The sequence below is a fragment of the Rhinolophus hipposideros genome (genome assembly GCF_964194185.1).
Source record: "Rhinolophus hipposideros genome assembly, chromosome: 1".
Classification (NCBI taxonomy): Eukaryota; Metazoa; Chordata; class Mammalia; order Chiroptera; family Rhinolophidae; genus Rhinolophus; species Rhinolophus hipposideros.
The window spans coordinates 61957896-61977908 of record NC_138047.1 but is presented as its reverse complement, the minus strand read 5'-3'; the positions used below and the strand labels follow the sequence as shown (position 1 = coordinate 61977908).

Here is a 20013-nt window from a genome sequence, read left to right as displayed (position 1 = left end):
CTATTGCTCTGTGTGCTGCCTACTTTCCTGGATTAGGGACAGGGCCATTGGGAGAAAAGTATTTTCTCATCCCCGAAACTTTGCTTGGTCCTTGGAGCACCGCGTCCCTGCTACACGCCCAGCGAGCTCCTGGCAGGCTGAGACCTGATCTCCCTCAATCCTCGGGTGTCAGTAAGGGCCTGGGGTGTCCAACTGCTCCCTCATCCCCCAGGGGCCTCACACTTCATCCCAGTGCACCCTACAAATATTGTCACTCTTTATGTGGCCAGGTCATGAAAAATGTCAGCAGGCACTGTATGAAATATGCAAAATGATTCTAATTACAACTATCCATGGACAATGATTCCTGAATCTATAATTGTTACCCCTGCTTTTATTCATTCCACACTCAATTTACATTTTACTGAGTACTTTTCTTTAAGACTTTTCTGATTTCTATTAATTAAAATGATAGTATTTAAATTATGTAACAAAAGATTTGGGTTCAACTTCAAGTATAGCAATATATATGTATAATATCTAAGCACAGGCTTTTATTCTCCGTCCCATAAAAGGAATATTAGCTGATTTCATCCATTTATCAAATATTGATGGTATTCACTGCTTTCAATCATTCTCCTGTATAGTCCAAATATATCTTAGCCCTTTTATCATGTCATTTCTGTGCTCAAGATCTAAAATGCCAACAACATTAAGTTCAAACCCTTTTTTCTAGCTTCCAAGGTTTTTCATGAGGTGGTCAAATTGTACTTACCAGACTTTATAGCCCTCTACTGTTCAACAAACTATATAGACTCACAAATTTCTCACAGACTGTAAACTCGGGGGCTGATCTGGAATATAGTCAAAACTGCTACAGCTGGAAGGCTCCATTTAGTTTTCTAGATATAACCCTTTACGGATTAATGAATGCATTAGGAAACTGGGCTAGGTCACAGAGTTGGTCAGAGGTAGATAAAGAAGGCTAAACCAGTCTCCGGACGATAATCCCATCCTACTTGCAGGAAACCCAGAAGGCTACTTAGCCTTCCTTTACAACTAATCCTCAGACTCAGAACTATCGAGAACCTCTTCTAGGGAAGAGGACAGATGGTACCTAAGTGCCAGAAATCAGCCTCTAGGTAGATGCTGCCAACATCCACCTGTGCCTCTGTTAGAGGCCTGGCTTTGAACTTCAGAGAATGGCAGCTGCTGAGAAACAGAGATTTTAAACAGGGAACATACTCTCTTCATGTCATCTAAAAATTCCACACTAACTGAAAACCTGGGCCCTCAAGGACCATATGCTATCTGGTTGTCTTTTATATAGATATTTCCTCTCTGAGAAAAATTCCCTTCCCCCAATAAGATCAAAGACTTAATTCCCTTATTTATTTTAACTTGACTCCCCAAGTTTCTCAAGAATACCTAATACAAAGTTAAGCACATAGTTAAATGTAACATATATATCCACTGACACAGTAACCAAAAGTCATCCTTCAGAGGACAAGCGCTAAATTTAAAACAGAGCATATGAAAAAAATATATATCAGTGGTTACTAAAAACCAGAGATTTTGAATTCAAAATTCTCAGTTTCCTTTACTATGCTACCATGATCACATTTGAGAGAGCCTTAATTTTTAGACATAGTCATTACTTCAAAAAATTGTTTTAAGGGCAGCCAGATGGCTCGGTTGGTTAGAGTGAACTCTGAACAGGATTGCTGGTTCAATTCCTACATGGGCCTTTAAGCTGTGCCCTCCACAGCTAGCTTGAAGGACAAGTTGGAGCTGATGTGCCCTGGAGAAACACACTGTTCCCCAATATTCCCCAATAAAATTTTTTAAAAAAATTGTTTTGGAAAAAGGAATTCAGAATCAGTACGAGAATGTCATTCAAGTCTCATGTCTCAAGAACCTACTGAGCCAGAAATAATGTTTTTTAGAAGTATATAATTTAGTGTCCTTAAATGCGATCATCTAATGTGGATACACATTTATTGTTCAAATCAATTTTGAGATGTGCAACGACCTACTGTTACTACCACTCTTAAGTCATGTCAAGATTTAAAAAAAAAAAAAAAAAGTGGTTTTCCTAGTGCCAAAAGCATCATGAGTCATTAAAAACCTGGGTTGGGAAGACAATTCACCTGAGCCAGGAAGTGGGACCCAGAGGCCCTCCGCAAGAATAAGCAAGAACTTGGCGGGCCATCTGGCAAAGAGCAGGAGTTTTGAGAATGTCTACCTATCAGCCTTTGGAGGAAGTGGACAGGAAGTGTGCAGATTCCCAGGAAGTAGGAAAATGGCATGATGGAATGAGTAGAAGAGATTGGTTTCTCAGCCTCAGCACTAGTAACATTTTGTGCCCGTTAATTCTTTGTGGTGAAGAGCTGTCCTGTGAACTGTAGGGTGTTTAGCATCCTCCCTAACTGCTACCGTGTCTCGTTGTGACAACCAAAAATGTCTCCAATAATTCCCAAATGTTCCAGGGGACGGAGCGGGGGGGGCAAAATCCAGGGCATTGCCTCTGGAGGAAAACTCCTAAGGAAGACGCCCGGCCGAAGAAGAGCTTCACTGAAGGACAGAGAGACTTAACTGGCTAATGTTCACACACAGGTCAAGAAGCAGACAATTTGGGACAACTTGCCAAGTAACTGAAGACCTTTCAGGCCCCTTCAGATTTCAACAGCTTATGCTCTTTTTGACGTTATATATTAAAACCTTCAAAATGAGCATAAATCTTGACCAAGCAATTTCACTTTTAAGACTTTACTCAAAGGAAGTAATTATGGATGCTAAATAAAAGTTAGCTACAAAGAAAAATGTTTAATGCAGAGTTGTCTTTAATCATGAGAATTTAGCAATCAGCTAAATGCTCGGCAATAGCTGTTGAGTAAATTAAACTATAGTCATCAAAGAAATGTATTATGCAGGCATCAAAAATATTTAAGTATATTTAAGGATGTTGTTCTTAATACCACAGAATGAAAATGACAATAGAAAGGCAGGAAAGAGAGCAATGCTATTTTTACATCACACACACACACTATGCACAAGAAAAAAGCTTCAGAGTAAACCCCACAGTATTTTAAATATCAGTGTCTTGGTGGGAAGATTATAGACTTTTTTTCTGCAATTCATGAAAATTTCTTATATAATCAGTACTTTGAATCCTAAGCATCTACAACTTCTAAATCATTGCACAGCAGACTATTTTGGGTACTAAATAAAGAGACTAAAATGAGTAAGATACAGATTTTGAAACATTCACGTAATCTTTATAGTAAAGTTTCTTGAGAAGATTGAAATTGGTCACATATAATCTATTGTTCATTTTTTAAAACCAGTTCTTTCATCAATAGAGTACAGTGCCTTGGTTCAGAATGTGGTTCTATTGCTTACTAGCTACATGACCCTTGATATATAAAATTTCTGTGTTTCAGTTTACTCGTTTATAAAACAGGTATATAACTAAACCTATGCTGCAGGATTGCTATGAGAATAAGTTAGTTGATAGGTGTAAGGTGCTTGGAAGTGCTTAGGACGTAGTATATGCTCAATAAATATGAACTATTATTTGCTATTGCTACTTTATACTGGGGGGGTGGACCTTCATTATTAAGAAATTATTATGAATGACACATAGGAATCCAGCATCATTGTTATATAAATCAACCTAAGGCAATTTCAAATCTGAGAAATACCTGATAAGATTTTTAAAGCAAAGGTACATTTGTGAACTACATCATGAAAACAACTGGGACCAAGACTGTTAAAATAATAATCATGCTTCTAATAATGGAGAGCAAAAATTTGTTCTACTGATTAAAAAAGTATGAAAACTTTGCTTTAAAGCAATTTCTTATAATATGGTTATCTCCTAGAAATTAAAAACAGAAAAACTCACTACATTTACTAGATATATAGACCAGTTTTTCTCATTATGCCACATGGGTAGTAATCAATTTAGTAAGTCACATCCAACATTTTTCATTCACTAACCGAACAGTATCAAACAGAAAGAAATCACAGAGGGCACCACATAATAATGGCAAAAACTGCTTCATAACATTTTTGCAGCAGTTAAAATACACATGTGGTGTAAAATCTATCTCTTACTGTCTGTCACTGTCAAAACAGATGGAAACACACTGTTCTATACCAACACTTGAGATTTTACATATTAATCTAGATAAAAGCTTACATTTACTTTGCTTTTATAAATTTTATAATTCATATTACTAACACATAATATAGAGGGCAATATAAAACTAGCTGAAATTTGGTGGTGATAACACATTTAAAAATATAGCACAAATACAAAATAGTAAAGGGTTGTGGAGTTTTAAATGATAATTTAAAATTCAGCTAAGAGAAAAAAAAGGCCTATTTTCGTCTGGCACTTGAAAAACAGGGAACAGAGAATATAGAATTTTCTTTATTACACATTCCAACATCAGAAAGGGCAACCTGATGTGGTAAATGGATCACTGCTTTCAGAAATCTGACAAACCACGACAAGAATCCCAGGTCTGCATCTCACTAGCTCTGTAACCATCAGTTAATCTCTCAGACTTGATTTTCTCATACTTCACAAGATTTTAGGAATTAAATGAAAAAAATGCACATTAAACATTTAGTAGCGTGCCTCATATATAGTGAAAGAGCATAAGCCTTCTCTCTCAGAGCTCTAAAACTTAGAAAAAGTGAAATTTAATACATGGACCAGGATAACCTCACAACTTATCTTGTACATCCATTATATTCATCTTCACCAATCATACCTTGAAGATAAACCAGATAGAGCTTTCTTGAGGATCTCAGGAGTTCTATCTGAGGATGGTGGGATTTCTGGAATATCAGAATCTGTTCTGGAATCCAAATCTCCATATCTGTCATCAATATCTGTTTCCTAAAATTAAAGAAAAAGGAATATCATTTTGTAAAACACACAAAAAAGCACACTCTTGCCAATGCTTTCATTTATTGCTCACTGTGTCAAATCTCAGTTACATAATTTGAAACAAAGAAACAACTATTAATTTAGCTTGCTATCCAAGCACTGTTGTACTTCCTCGTTAGGAACGTTTGATTATCTTTGCTAGAATCTATCAATATAAAGAATTAATTTAAATGAAAGACACAAAAATGAACTCCCATATTGCCTAAATTCTCAAATTTAGGCACAAGAATCAAATATTTATTCTTTTGCCACTTAACTAGGAGAACATGGTGTTGATTCCACGTAGATTGTGGTGAACTCTGTACAGTCCTTTTTCATTACAATCAAAGCATCAACAACACTGGCATAGCACTCTATATGTATAAAATATATATAACTGTTTTGAACTTGTTCCTTATGCTCCACTCCCTTTTCCTCCTCTCTCCTACCCACCCACCCTGCCACCACCAGCAACCGTGCGTAAAAAGTGCTGCACGTACATACATGTACTTTGGGAGAGTGGTTTACAGAGGGAGAAACTGGGGCAAGGAGGTTGAATTGGGGAAAAGGAATGAGAATATTCCTCAGGAGGCAAACGCAAGCAGATGGCGCCTGAGCAGAATGTTAGGCCAGAAGAGAGCTTAGGAATGAAAGTGCCTAGGAGTTCAGAATGTTCAGGAATCTCAAACCAAACATAGCCCTTAGTAGTGCCAAAGTTTCATCATCCCTTGTGACTGCTTCTTCATGCATCCATTTTATATAATGCCAAGGACTGAGTGAAGCTAAAGAAGTGAGCTATCCCTATGATTGAATCAAGTCTTCCCATTCCTCATGAAGTGGCTTACCAAATAAAACTTTAGCCCTGGGGGAGTATTTTCAGTTTTCACAAAGCAACAATAAACGTGTGTTTGCTAACTATAATGTTCTTCCTATACAATCATGAAATGAAATGTCATTATACCAAAAATGACAAGTGGAACAGACATGTTGAATTCCCACTGTGACACTGAGGGTCAATTAGCCCAAAAGCAGCTTAAACAGAGAGAGAGAGAGAGAGAGAGAGAGAGAGAGAGAGAGAGAGAGACAGACAGAGAGAGAGAGAGAGAGAGATTGACTTAAACCATCAGAAAAAACACTCCCTGAAAATGTCACGGCACCTCCTTCCGTGTTTCCCCGAAAATAAGACCTAACCAGAAAATAAGCCCTAGCATGATTTTTCAGGATGACATCCCCTGAACATAAGCCCTAATGCATCTTTTGGAGCAAAACTTAATATAAGACCCGGTCTTATTTTTGGGGAAACAGGGCATTAATCTGACATGCCAGCAGGTCTTTGACATCCAGAACAATGGAACACATCACTTTTCTTTTCTTTTCCTTGCTACTCTTTTCTCACCTTCAATAACCCAGAGTGTTTCAGGCGTGGTGTGAGTGGTAGTGGAGAGGTGACTCGTGGAAGAGGCTCCATGAGGCAGCATGACGTCTGGCAGGAAGAGCGCTAGACTAGGAATCAGGAGTTGCCAGGACTAATCACACCTCTACTCTACCTAGAGGTGTGACAAAGGGCAAACCACTTTACCCTAAAGAAATTCAGCCTTTGTTTCCTTCATAAATAAAAGCACTGGACCAGAATTCAAATTGTGCTCTTTAAAATACTAATGCTTTCAAAGACCACTTGTTATGACAACATCACAGCACTCCCCTCCACGCCCTCAAGAAAGCTGTCCTGCTTTTATTTTTATTATTTTCAGCTTCTGGTTTTCTATTGTATATACCTTAGAGAAACACAAAATGAAAAATTTAAGATGTAACAAGGCTTCTTCAATTTCATTCTAATAACTAAAGAATGAAAGATAAGGCCTAAATAGTGGCATTTGAGAGCAATTTTGCTCAACTACTAGAATTAGTAGCAGACTTTTGTGTTTCTGCATTTCTTGTTGGGATCCCGTTACAAAGATGCCAGACTTGACAAGGAAAACAAGAGTGTGATTGGAGATCATGGAAAGAAGGAAATAGTAATTTAATGATCAACTAGAGCCACGCAGCATTGTGCATACTGAATTAAGATACGTACTTAAAATGTTTAAGAAAATCGAATTAGGAGCTTCTTCTCAAACCCATAATTTAAAGACAATAACCTTCCCCTTCCGTCTAAAGCCCATGCTCTCCCACCAACCACCAGGTGATCTGATTTATCCTCATAGCTTCCTCTTCATCTCTCTATACACTCGTGATTCCCCATAAACCTGTGTCTATAGCTCCCAACATGCTATTTCCAGGTGGGTTTATATATACAAGTTCAGACAATTAAGTTCGCGAACTCATCCTAGTAAAAGTGCTACATATCTCACTACTGAATATCACTATGGTCACCTTCGAAGTACTCCCCTTGGGAAGCTATGCACTGACTGATGCCAGGGCCTACTCCACCCTTCAAAGCAATTTTGGAATTCTTTTTCTGGATTGGCCATCAGAGCTATCGTCGTATTACTCTTGATGTCCTGAATGTCATCAAAATGTCTTTCTTTCAATATTTCCTTTATTTTGGGGTAAAGAAAGAAATAATTGGGGGCCAGATCAGATGAGAAGGGAAGGTGTTCCAATACAGTTATTTATTTACTGGCTAAAACCTCCCTCACAGACAGTGCCCTGAGAGCTGGTGCATTGTCGTGATGCAAGAGCCATGAACTGTTGGTGAAAAGTTCAGGTCGTCTAACTTTTCCATGCAGCCTTTTCAGCACTTCCAAATAGCAAACTTGGTTAACTGTTTGTCTAGTTGGTACAAATTCATAATGAATAATCCCTCTGATATCAAAAAAGGTTAGCAACATTGTTGCAACAAGTTCGCAAACTTAATTGTCACACCTCCTATGTCAGAACTTAATCAAATTGTAAGCATAGCTAGGAAGCCAAAAAGCACTACTGCTTTCCTAGCCACCAAGTTTGCAAAAAGCAACTTTAAATTTCCATAGGGATGAGCTCCTTACACTGGATTGGACTCCTGTTTCTCCCTTCCTGTGCATTCCAATTTTATATTTAAAAGAAAGCTTAAAATCTTGATAATTCTGACAATGTCTTAAGCAAACAAACATCCAATGACATAACACGAAAAATAACTTTGACCTCTACCTGTGGATAATCAAATAAGTAAACATTTGGAAAGACAACTAAACTTGGAATACCTCAATAATAATCATATTATTGTGGATGGAGCCACAGGTTAAACCTGATAAGTTCAGGAGACCGAAAACAACCACACAGGATGGAATGAACATAAAAATTCTTAACTAAGGTGGGCCAGGGCGGGACGTCCATCTTTAGTCTGTAGCTTCCTTGACAAAGATCAATCTCTACCTTACGGAATGATCAGGAATGATCAAGAATCAATCGGTCACTATGAAATTACAATACTTCCTCTGCTTTTCTGCAGTTACTTCAAAATATCAACTTATTCTCATTAAATAGGTTCTGAGAAATCTCCCAACTAAACGAATTAAAATGTGGACAGCTATAAAATAAGAACTAATGATTCCTAATCGATCATAAAATAAGCAAGAATACTAGAAACAATTTTGTTTGATTCAAATGCAGGCTCCTGAAATCACAGAATTAAGGGTTCTCAAGTTTCTAGCCAATTCAGAAATGTCAAAATAGTTCAAAAATCACACAAAATAGTAACAGTAAAAAAAAAGTTCCCAAGTAAATACCTTCGTTAACTTTATACATTTAGGACCATATACCTAATTTCTCCTTTACTTACTGTTGTCAGAAAATTTAGGGTAAATCCCAGCTCTAAATACTGTGTGTTACCTTGGGAAAGGAATTTAGATTTTCACACCTTAAGTTTTCTCAGGTGTAAACTAAGTCTGTTTCTCTTGTCTACACAATTGCAAAAGAATTAAAATTGGTATTGTGTACATGTGAGTGTTTTGCAAACTACAAATTGCTTTATTATCTTTATTCCATTGGCAAGAAGAAAATTCTGATGTTCTAAATTAAAATTATAACGGCCAGAGAGTGAGAGAGAGACAAAACAGCCTGCTCTGAAAAGATGGCTCACATTCCTGTATATGTCAGAATTTTGGATTAATTTCCAGTGGCTATTTCCACAGATTATTTTAGCCAGGCACCATCAAACTCCAGGAGCCTCCCCTTGTTGTTTACACGTGGGCTTCCAGGACCGTTGCCCCAGCCAGTCTATAGGAGTGGACATTTCTTTATGTAGACTCTGGGCCCAGAGCTGGCCCTACTTCACCTTCTCCACCCCTTGTCTATAGCTCATGCAAATTCTTTCAGAGGTTTACTTCTTTCTTTCTTCTTTCTCCCCTCTATTTGATATATAAAAATACTTGCAAACTCCTAGACAATAGAAATGTTTTCTTTCCTACCTAGCCATGCTGCTTGTGGTTTAGACTCCATGGCCCAAGACTGGTCTTTTTCGCTAGCAATAGCTTAATAAATAATAAACCCTTTCTTTTAAAAAGTCTTTTAGCTGTGGAAGTTAAATTTTTTTTTTGTATAACACCAAGCAGTTAAAGTCTACAATCCAAGATGTTAGTATATTCTTCTATTAGTTGTTGAGAAACAAACAAATCTTGGCGTCACCCCTATTCTCAAAAGTATAAAGAACTACAAGGTGACATTCAATCAGAACTTCAAATATAATAGGCACCCAGCAAGCTTTTACTGAATACACAGAAGCAAGCCAAGCTTCATGAAATATGTCTGTAAATTCTTAAATGACCTATTTTCCTTACACTGAATTAAAACCTGTATTTTTTTAAAGATATCCCCCAAACAGAATAGTTAAAGGACAACAAGCACACAAAACCTCCATATTGAAAAAACATGTGAAAAGTCTGTTTTACAAAAAAGCATACACATATATAAGTATAAACATAAAAACAAAGAATAATCATATTATTGTGGATGGAGCCACAGGTTAAACCTGATGAGTTCAGGAGACTGAAAATAACCACACAGGATGGAGTGAACATAAAAATTCTTAACTAAGCTGGGCCAGGGCAGGACGTCCATCTTTAGTCTGTAGCTTCCTTGACAAAGGTCAATCTCTACCTTAAGGGGGCCTGTCTGTTGTCTTTTTGCATCTAAGATAACATCCTTGGAAGGTCAGTAATACCTTTTTCCAGACTAGAGCAGAAAACTACAGAATCCCTCATTATTATTCTTGTCCCCTGATGATCATCTCTATGTGCTGTAAACTATTAACTATCCTGTACTCACCTATGTAAAAGAAGCACCTGTCCCTCCAATTTACTTTTATCCATCCCAGAAATTCCCAACACCACCACCACCAACAACAACAACCCCCCCACCCTATCCCCCACCACCCCAACCCCAACACCCCCCTACCCCTCCCACCCCCATGCTTTCTCCGGCCCTGCCCCTTAATCTACCACTAATGGATTTCACGTAACCCTCCTCCTTTGATTCTACGTATAAAATAAACTGCAAACCACCATTCTGCAGAGCATTTTCTCAGTCCACTGAGATGTTGCTTCCAGACAATTGTCGTCAGTTTGGCTCAAATAAACTCATAAGCTTTCTGTTAGACTGGATGTTTTTTCGTCGACACTATATACATGTATATGTTGTAATTTTTCTTTATGAGATAATTTTTGGAGTGCAGTACTATTTTAAATTGTTCCATTCCTTCCTAGTACATTCATGACAAACAAAATATTGTTTACATCAAAAAGTCCACTGCATCCAAAACTTGATATAACTGATGACATTCTATGGTAAAATTTCTCAAAATACTAAGAAAATAAACTGATTAAAGTCAAGATCACAAGCAGTAAGGAAAAACTCATGTGGTAACACCAGGATATTCTTTAGAAGTTCCAAGTATAATATAAAACATACTTTACAGAAACTTCCAGTCTCACCCCACATGGCTTACTGCCTACATTAACATGACTTTAGAATTCCACTGTCTCATTAGCATAACTTTACTACTCCTGGAGACTTGCTCTGGAGTTCAATGTTCATACGAAGAATTTGTGAGACACATCAACTCTTCCATCGGAAGCAGCAACAAACAAGTTTTCTCCTTAAAACTCAAAATCCTTGCCTGGCTATTGCCACCAATCCCAAACTGTGACACTGTGATCTTCCCCCAATCCTAATCAAGTCCCTGAATTGAAAGGCCGCCCACCCCCCTCCCTTAAACCAAACTTCCAATTCTCAATAAAATTCACCCACGTCTTTCCCCCTTCAAGACTGCCAAAGCTCTGGCGTGGGGGTGCTCTCCCTCACAACACGAAGTCATAAACTCAACTCTGTCTCATCAATTGGCTGGTTGGTGATATCTGGGGAGTGAGCATTCAAAAAGTATCATTAAATAAAATGAATATGCTGCAAATAACAAAAGAATCATGGAAAATTACTTAGGTGGTAACGCTAACAACTGATCAACAATTGAGGAGTTATCACCCAAAATTGTATTCTAGAAATCTAGATATAAACATTGGCATTTTATTAATGGCTTAGATTTAGATGTATAGACGGAAAAGGGGCCATATATTAAACCCGACAAGCTCAGGAAATTGAAAATAACCACGTAAAATGGCATGAGCATAGAAAATTTCATAACTACATGACCCATGGTGGGAAGTCACATCTTCAGCTTCCTTCATCAAGTTATTAAATGGGGGATATCCCTAAAACATTTGTTATGAGGAGCAAATACAGTAAAATGTGCCTTTCAGCGGGTCTGTCCGTTGTCTTTTTGCACCACCTAAAATGACATCCTTGGAATGTCAGTAATCCCTTTTTCTGGACCAGAGCAGGAAAGTACAGAATCCCTCATTATTCTTGTCCCTTATTAACATCTCTATGTGAACTATTAACTATCCTGCACCCACCTATGTAAAAGAAGTACCTGTCTCTCCAATTTACTTTTATCCAATCCCAGAGACTTTCCCAGTTTGCTTTCTCCCACTCCCTTAATCTATCACCAGTGGATTTCATGTAACCCTCCTCCTTTGATTTTATGTATAAAATAAGCTACAAATCGCCATTTGCCGAGCATTTTCTCAATCCATTGAGACTTTGCTTCCCGGCAATTGTTGTCAGTTTGGTTCAAATAAACTTTTATAAGCTTTCTCTTAGGTTGGATGTTTTTCATCGACAGATAAAACAATACAGAAAATGTTTATTATACTTGAGGTGGCACCAAGACAACTCATATTGAAGTGTGCCAAAATAAAGAATTTATGGGAACATAAGTTCCAAAATTAAATTTATTTAAAAAACATGAGCATTTATGAAAGCGACTATACACATGTAAAATGGGGAAGGTCAGAAATTAACTGACTTCCGGAAGCTTTCACCCTCAACTTCACAAACCAAAATCTGTAACAAAGCAGCATCCCCACATAACAAGCCCACCGGGGACACTTACAGGCTCCCCTTTACTAGTCACAACTTCATGTGCACCCTGTTTTCTCCCATTTCTGGTCGAGTAAATCAGGTCTCAGCTTCACTTGTGAGACTGAGGGTCCTTATATAAGATTTTGATTAAATTTAGTTCTAAATCCTAGCCCTAGAAATCATATCCCTCTCTCTATATGTAACCCCTCTGAAACCTCTTCCCCTGAGAAACAGCCAGCAACTCCTCAACCTGTGAGGGAGAAGACAGTAGCCCAGACCTGACTGATGGTCACAGGGTCTGAACCTCTGCAGACTAAAGATAACATCTTGACCTAAATTATATTTCAGTTCCTGAGCCCTAAGGTAGAACCACCCCCTGGCTCCTTTCCCATGAGACTGGACAGAGAGGGACTCTGGAAGAGACCTCAGAACTGTCCTCAAGGCCTGAAGAAATGATGTGTTACTTTCCTCACCTCCAACCTATCAGCTCCCAACACGATCCCGAACCCCTAACCTACAGTGTCTTGTGATTTTGCCCGATAGAATTGTAACCCACACACCATCAGGGAGCCTGGTCTTCGAGGGCTAGCTCACCTGTGTCTCTAGGCTTGGTGCCATTTCCTTAAATAAACCTTTCCTTTCTTTGCTGCAAATGCCTATTCAGTCTCCTTTGGCTTTGCTGCATGCAAGCAAACCGAACCCCTTGAGGCAGGTAGGTAACACTTGAAATTGCTCAGACTCTCTCAACCCATCCAGAGCTTCAATAACCCACTTGGGCTTCCGTCCACTTCCCTGCCCACCCTAACTCATGGTCAGCCACTTCAATCCTGGCCTCAGAGACCCCCCTCATTCCTTTAGTATCCTTGACCTGGCATTCCCAGGCCAAAATCATTCCTACTGCCTTTCCTATTCAGCTATTAAATGGGGAATATCCCTAAAACATTTGTTATGAGGAGCAAATACAGTCAAATAAAGTCAGTATAAGTACTCTGTGAACCCTAAATCACTAAACAAATATTGACTGTTATGACTACTGCTGCTACTGAGTTAAGAACTATGTTAATTTGGTACACAACAAATTTGTGTTACTTTAGTTCAACTGAATCTTCACTGACCGAGTTCGATTAATTCTAGTGCTTGCTTCTTGATCATTTCATATTACACACCCTAAAATAACACTGTAAAGGTGTCCCATCAGAGATGAGTTCTAGTTCCAGCTTTGCCACTTGCTCTTTAGGTCATTTGGGGCAATAACAACCACACTCCAGAGTTAAGTTTAATATATAGTATGAGAGAGAGAGACAGAGAGACAGAGAGAGAGAGAGAGAGAGAGAGAGAGAGAGAGAGACACGAGGCAGAGAGAGAGGGATATTGGGGTTGAACTACATTGTTTTCTAAGATCCCTTGAAGCTCTATGCTTCTGAGACCCTACTTTACTGAGAACATTGAAAGCATCAAACACTTTGATCTTCCCTCTTCTGCTTTTCAAAGTGTTTCTGCAATCACCCTCCATTCCTCTGCTTTCTTTTTTCTAGGACCTGCCCATTCTGATCAGCATCTTCACTCCCACTTGACTTCTTTCACACAAAGGCCTATCTTTCCTCCCTTGAGAAAGGTAATTTTCACTTGATCCCCCATCCACGCTAGCTGCTATCCTGTATTACCTTTTGCCACTGGCACTTCCTGAAAATAACTACCTATATTTCACCTCTCACAGTCCTCAGCCTAAAGCCTGGCTTCTACTAAGATCTTTTGCTAACCAGTGCTCTATGCCTCACCCTCATTCCTAAACACTGCTGATGTCCTCTAAGCAATGCCTCCTCTCCTAGCTCCCAGAACCTCATCGTCTTGGTTCCTTCCCTATATCTCCCACCCTCCTCTACCCCTGCACACCTCCCAAAGCTGTCTTCAGTTCTCTCCCCTCCCTATCCTACTCAAACGTCGACATTTCCATACCTGACCTTTCATTTCAGTTTTCATTACCACCTTGAACCACCTCTCTATTTTAGAGAATGACACACCCTGTCCAAACCAACTCACCCATGCTCATTCCTAACCTGCAAAACTGACCAATACTTTTTGCCACTTACCTAAAGACTCTTAACTTATGGATGAAAATGTGTCTCCTGGCAGGCTTATTAGTCTTTGATCACCCTAGTCTAGGTCCCATTACTATTATCTAAAACATACATCCTCTCTCTCAACCCCTACTCCCCTGCCCCTAATAGATCCACTTCAAGCTCTCAACACTTTTTACCTATAGCATTTACAATATGCTCCTATCTGAATTCTTTGTGGCAGATCTTTCCCCCTTCCAACACTTTCTCCAGACTGCTGCTAGAGTGATAAGCTAATGCCTTTGCAAACACTTTCCAGTGGCTTCCCAAAGTCCATGGAATAAAGCCTAACCTCCTTCACAAGGCTCCCTCCCCATGTACCAATCAGGCACAGCTTATGCTCCAGGATTACCAAATTAATTTCAGGTCCCTGTGAATCCTGACTCAAGAAACACTTCCAGGGCTGGCCCGGTGGCTCTGGTGGTTGGAGCGCAGTGCTCCTAATGCCAAGGTCACCAGTTCGATTCCCACATGGGCCAGTGAGTTGTACCCATGGGCTACTGTGTGCTGCCATGAGCAGCCAGTGGCCAAGCATAAGTGGCCAGCAGCTGGCGGGAGCTGCCATGAGCTGCTGTGAGCGGCTGATGGATAACTGTTGACTGACTGCCACAGTCAGGAGGAGCATAAGGCTCCTAACACCAGCATGGGCCAGGGAGCTGTGTCCTACACAACTAGACTGAGAAACACCGGCTGGAACTGAGGGGGGCGGGAGAGGGAGGAAGGGCGGAAGAAGGGGGGGACTGAAAAAGGGGGAGAACACTTCCGCGTGTCCTTTGCCTAGAATGCCCTTCTCCAACTCTTGTCACCTGGTGAATCCTCAGCCATCTTTCAAATCCAAGTGCAACCCTCACCTCCTCTTTAAAGCTTTTCCTGTTGTCTCCATGCAGAGTCCAACTATGCCTTGTTCAGACTTCTAATCGATACCTAACTTGTATGTCTCCTGGGGGTTCCTGGAGAAGGTGGTCTTGTCATCTCTCAAATATTACTCTAGCATTTAACAATTGGGAACATTAACTTGCAGGTAAGAAGCATTTTTCACTTGCTAATTCTCCGGAGCACAGAGCTTTCTCTCAGCATAAGTCTCCAGGTCCTAAACAATGAGAGTTCATGTTATTAACATGACACCATTATAAAAAGACTACAAAATGGCATGGGAGTGTACTATAATAGCATAATATAATGCACCTCCTCCACTTCTTTCATTAATTCCCCAAGAGTTTTGCCTTTACCGCAACTTAAACAGAGAAGGCACTTAAAGAGTTTAAATAGACCAATTATTAACCAGTCTCCGATGTGCAAACTGATTTTAAAATAGCCCTTGACCTGGAAATACAGGTGCATTCAAATATACACCCTGATAAGAAAGGACAGATAGAGGATAGAGTTCAATGTCTCAAAGCTTGCCAAGTCAAGAATTCCTTGTGATAAACTCTAAAAGTACAGCAACATTTTAGACATGGTTTGAAAATGCTCATCCTTGTCCAAGAAATCTTAACAGAACAGGTTACATATGGCAACATCTACTCTCAGAAAACAAAACACAGCTGGGTATGTATTAATGAAAACCAACAGGGCAGCGGTTATAAGTAAATAAATAAATAAATAAATAAATAAATAAATAAATAAATACGCAGTGAGGTAACCCAGTCACAGATAGCTAAAGACAACAGTTCTAATGAGTCGAATCAAACCACAGAAATAGCTCCCATTTTAAATACATCAGGGTGTTAAAGAATTCAATTAATTGGAAAGTTATTTTATGCATGCTTCCTGAACATGTTTTCTTTTATTAAAAGCTTGTTAATTTCTTCTAGTTAAGGAAGTTGACATGGGGAAGCTGGTATTTCTTTCATTCTAAACTATACCAGTGCTGAGACAAAACAAATCCCAACCTAATTAATTCTATTTTTGGTCTAGTTTCCAAGGCAGTTTTCACAAGGACTGTTCTCAGCCCACGGTTACTAGCTTTGTAACTTCAACCTTCAGTAGCTGGAAACGGTGATATTTTGTGTAATTCTTGGACATGTGTTCTATCACAGACTCATTTTAGTCCACCTGCTGTCAAAGGTAGAACAAAGTAAAGAAGATGTCATCTTAGTGATTCTAAAGTTTCATTCCTAAAATCACTGTGAAATTTATTATTTCATGACATCATGGGGTACGCTCTCATCAGGGCTTTGTAACTTAGATTATATCAAGTTCATCAACATCAAGTTCCAGGTGGAACCCTCCCCAAATCAGAGCTGCCAGTGAGCCTCTCAGCAACAGTACAAACGGGAAGAAAGGGAATCAGGAAACCGGTTCTAGTTCCAAAGGCCACTGACTTGACCTTGGCCAATCCACTTCACTTCTGTAATTCAAAATGGAATACCTGCTTCCAAAAAAGAAGAAGCCTTCTAGAAACAGTTTAAGTGCTTTGAGCTTCTGAAATAAATATGGAATTTTATTAACAGAAGATTTTATGAAACAATGTATTCTCTGGCCCAATAACCTAAATCATCCAGTCTAAAGGGTCAGAAAACTGCATTGTTTTCAAAAATTCCTTCTTGCACCACTACATTACCGAATTAGCCTAACACTGAATCTTTTCCTACCTTTACACAGAATAGTGGTATTACCTCTACTTATTCTTAAATGTGAAGCAAGGGTAATCCATAGAAATGGGAGTTAAAAATCCTCGTGAATTACCCTGTCAGGTCAAATGAAATCTACTGGTAGACAGAAGAACTGCACTGTCTGCGAAGGACTCAAAAGAAGGATTGTAATTGTGTCATGTGTATGATACACTCAACCCTCCACAATCTATTACACTGAAAAAGGACAGAGGAAACGAAAGTGCTGATGGGGGAGCCGGAGAAGGCAAGCCTCCAGCGTCAGGATCCAATGACATGTTGGAAGCGAAGGTGCCTGTCACAAGTTGAGTCCTTACTAACTTTGTTCCTCTACAGACGAGAGGTGTGAGGTAGCAGCTAGCCCCCGAAGTGCCAGGTTCTATCCAGAGTCTAGCGTGAGCCCCAGAGCCCGGAGAGGGCCAGAAACTGGAATGGGAAGAAAATAAATTGTAGTCAAGTTGAATCATCCAGCTATCCCGGCAGCGGCCGCGGTTATCCTGGGAAAAGCATCATCACTGGGGTCCGGGTTTTCGAACCCACTCGCGGAAGGAGGAAATAATGCCAGGCCGGAGGAAGGCGCAGCGGGCAGCCGACAGCTTCACCTGCATTCCGTGGGCCCCACCCACGCTCCCAGGTGTCCCGGCCCAAACCAGGACCTACCCGGGGCGTGCGCCTCTCGCGGCTCTACTTACTTTGTCACTAGTGCTCTCGGTTTCGTGATCGCCGCCGGCCGCTTCTCCCTCGTGGGGTGGCGACGCCACCGCCCCCCCGGGGCCGGGGCAGCCTCCCCGGTGTCTCAGCTCCAACATCTCGCGCTCCCGCGCCGCCGTGGCTGCCTCCAGCACCCCGAAACCTGAACTGCGCGCGGGGTCTCTCTGGCTGGCTGTCCTTCACCCTGCAGCCGCGCCCTCGACGTCCAGCAAAGCCGCGGCCACTAACCCGCCCCCACCATGGAGGCGCCGCCGCCGCCGCGCCGGGTCACCCCCAAAACGGCATCAACGAGCGAGCGCTCGAGGACGCCACCGGCGAGCGCGGCGCCGAGGGCCGGAGACAGGCTCGGGGTGCGTGCGGGTCAGGCTGGGGGCGCCCGGCCCAAGCCACGAAGGCGGGGACGCGGCAGAGCGCGGCCGCCGGTTGCCAGGTGCGCGTCTCCACGCAGAGGCCCAGGTGGGAGGAGGAGAAGGGGCGGGGAGGGAAGAAGGAAGCTTGACCCGATTTAGCGCTTCGCTGGGCGCCCGCCGCCTGGGCCGGGTCACTCTCCGCCCCGCCTCTGGGCTCCTCTGGTCCGGGCTCCCCTACACCTTGCGACGGGTTCCTGCCTCCCGCATCCAGGTCACGCGCCGCAGGCCCCGCCCCGCCCCGCCCCTCTGCGCTACACTGCGGTTCCCACAGCCCCGCCTCCCGGGCCGAGGGGTGACGTCAGGAGCCCGCCCCTAGGCTCTGCCCCTGTCTTTGCGCGCACATTGGATGGAGCTTTGAGACAAGGTAGGAGCTGCAAGAGCTGAAGCAAAGAGGAGGCGCAGGAAGGTGGCGGAGGGACGGGCACCGTCGTCCCAACCGAGGAGTGAGAACTTGTAGACTTGTCCCCGGAACAACTGGGGAAGCTGAAAGACGTCTGGTAGGTATTGGCAGCACTCAGCACGACCCCTGCAAACGACTCCAGCTGCATCAGCTCGGCACACTGCGGTGTGGCCTCCGGAGGTTCAGAGGCGTCCAGAAACAGAAACTTGTCTGGCAGGATGGACTCGTCGACTTCGCGGCATTCTAGCCCCGTGTCATCACCTTGAAAATAGGAGATGCGTTTGCCTCACTGGGCGTCCCGGGATGGCTTGGCCAGTTTCAATCACAAACCCAAGCTCTGTCGCCGAGAAAATCGAGTATTTAATCTCACAAAATTCACTGCCTGGGATCCGAAGAGAGAACTCGGACCCTGAGATGGCGTGGGGTGCAAACTGCCAACCAGCTAATCTCTGAGCAGTCGTGGACCTTGGGTTGCTAAAGCTGGAACTGGAAAGGCACAATATCGCATTTAATTCCATTCCAAATCCTATTAGAAGGTGACTAGTTTTCCTGATATGTATGTGCCACCTGGTCATTACTGAGAAGCTGACAAATGGTTTAAAACAAAAAAAAGGGGGGACAGCCCATCACACAAACAGGACAATCTTCAGGAATTCCCTTTATAGAACTAAATCAATTTCTCCAAGTCATTACCAACACATTGAAAATAAGTAATGTTTTTCTGAAACTTTAATAACAAGCAAACACAGTCAAAGTAGGAAGCATTAAAAAGCAAAGCACAAGGGGGCGGCCGGTTAGCTCAGTTGGTTACAGCAGATGCTCTTAACAAAATTGCTTGTTGGATCCCCACATGGGCCACTGTGAGCTGCACCCTCCACAACTAGATTGAAACAACTACTTGACTTGGAGCTGATGGGTCCTGGAAAAACACAGTTAAATAAATAAAAGTAAAAAAACAACAACAACAGAGCACAAGGATATCATTTTAGTTCATCAAACAAATCTTTAAAGCTCTAGGTTCAGATTGAATAGCCACCTTTTCAAAAGGGCATATAGAGAAATGGGTCAGACTTATGGGAAGGGTACCAAAAATTATAAAAGATATGAAAATAAGTCCTTTGAGAGATGGTTATTATTGAGTGATTTTCCTTAAAGAACAGAAGATGTGGGGTGACTAGGTTAATCAGTTGCTCTCCATTTCTTTGGAGAATCAGAAATTAAGGACTGCCTCATTGTCAAGAACATAAGGTTGAAGAGGCTGCTAAAGTCAGTAGTGGAGTTTCCATCTTTGGCTCTCTCACCTCACCCAGCAAAAAGGGGCATTAGAAGTGCTCCCCTGGTCCATTCTAACAGTCATGGAAGTTAAGAAGTCTAGTTCTTGTCCCACCGGTGCCACTAATTGCCTGTGTAGCCTTGGATAAGTCATTAAGCCTCAATGTCCCCAACT

At 41.4% G+C, this 20013-nt stretch overlaps 1 protein-coding gene across 1 annotated transcript in view; it reads right to left on the bottom strand.

Moving 5' to 3' along the window:
* CDS1 (CDP-diacylglycerol synthase 1) overlaps positions 1–18396 on the bottom strand; it is a 51005-nt gene extending 32609 nt beyond the window's left edge. Inside the window, exons 1-2 of the mRNA XM_081070047.1 lie at positions 17738–18396; positions 4764–4891 (exon numbers count right to left, since the gene is read on the bottom strand). Coding sequence (XP_080926173.1) covers positions 4764–4891; positions 17738–17854 — 245 coding nt within the window. The 5' untranslated portion in view covers positions 17855–18396. The remainder of the gene's footprint in view (positions 1–4763; positions 4892–17737) is intronic.
* Between the last annotated feature and the right edge of the window lie 1617 nt (positions 18397–20013).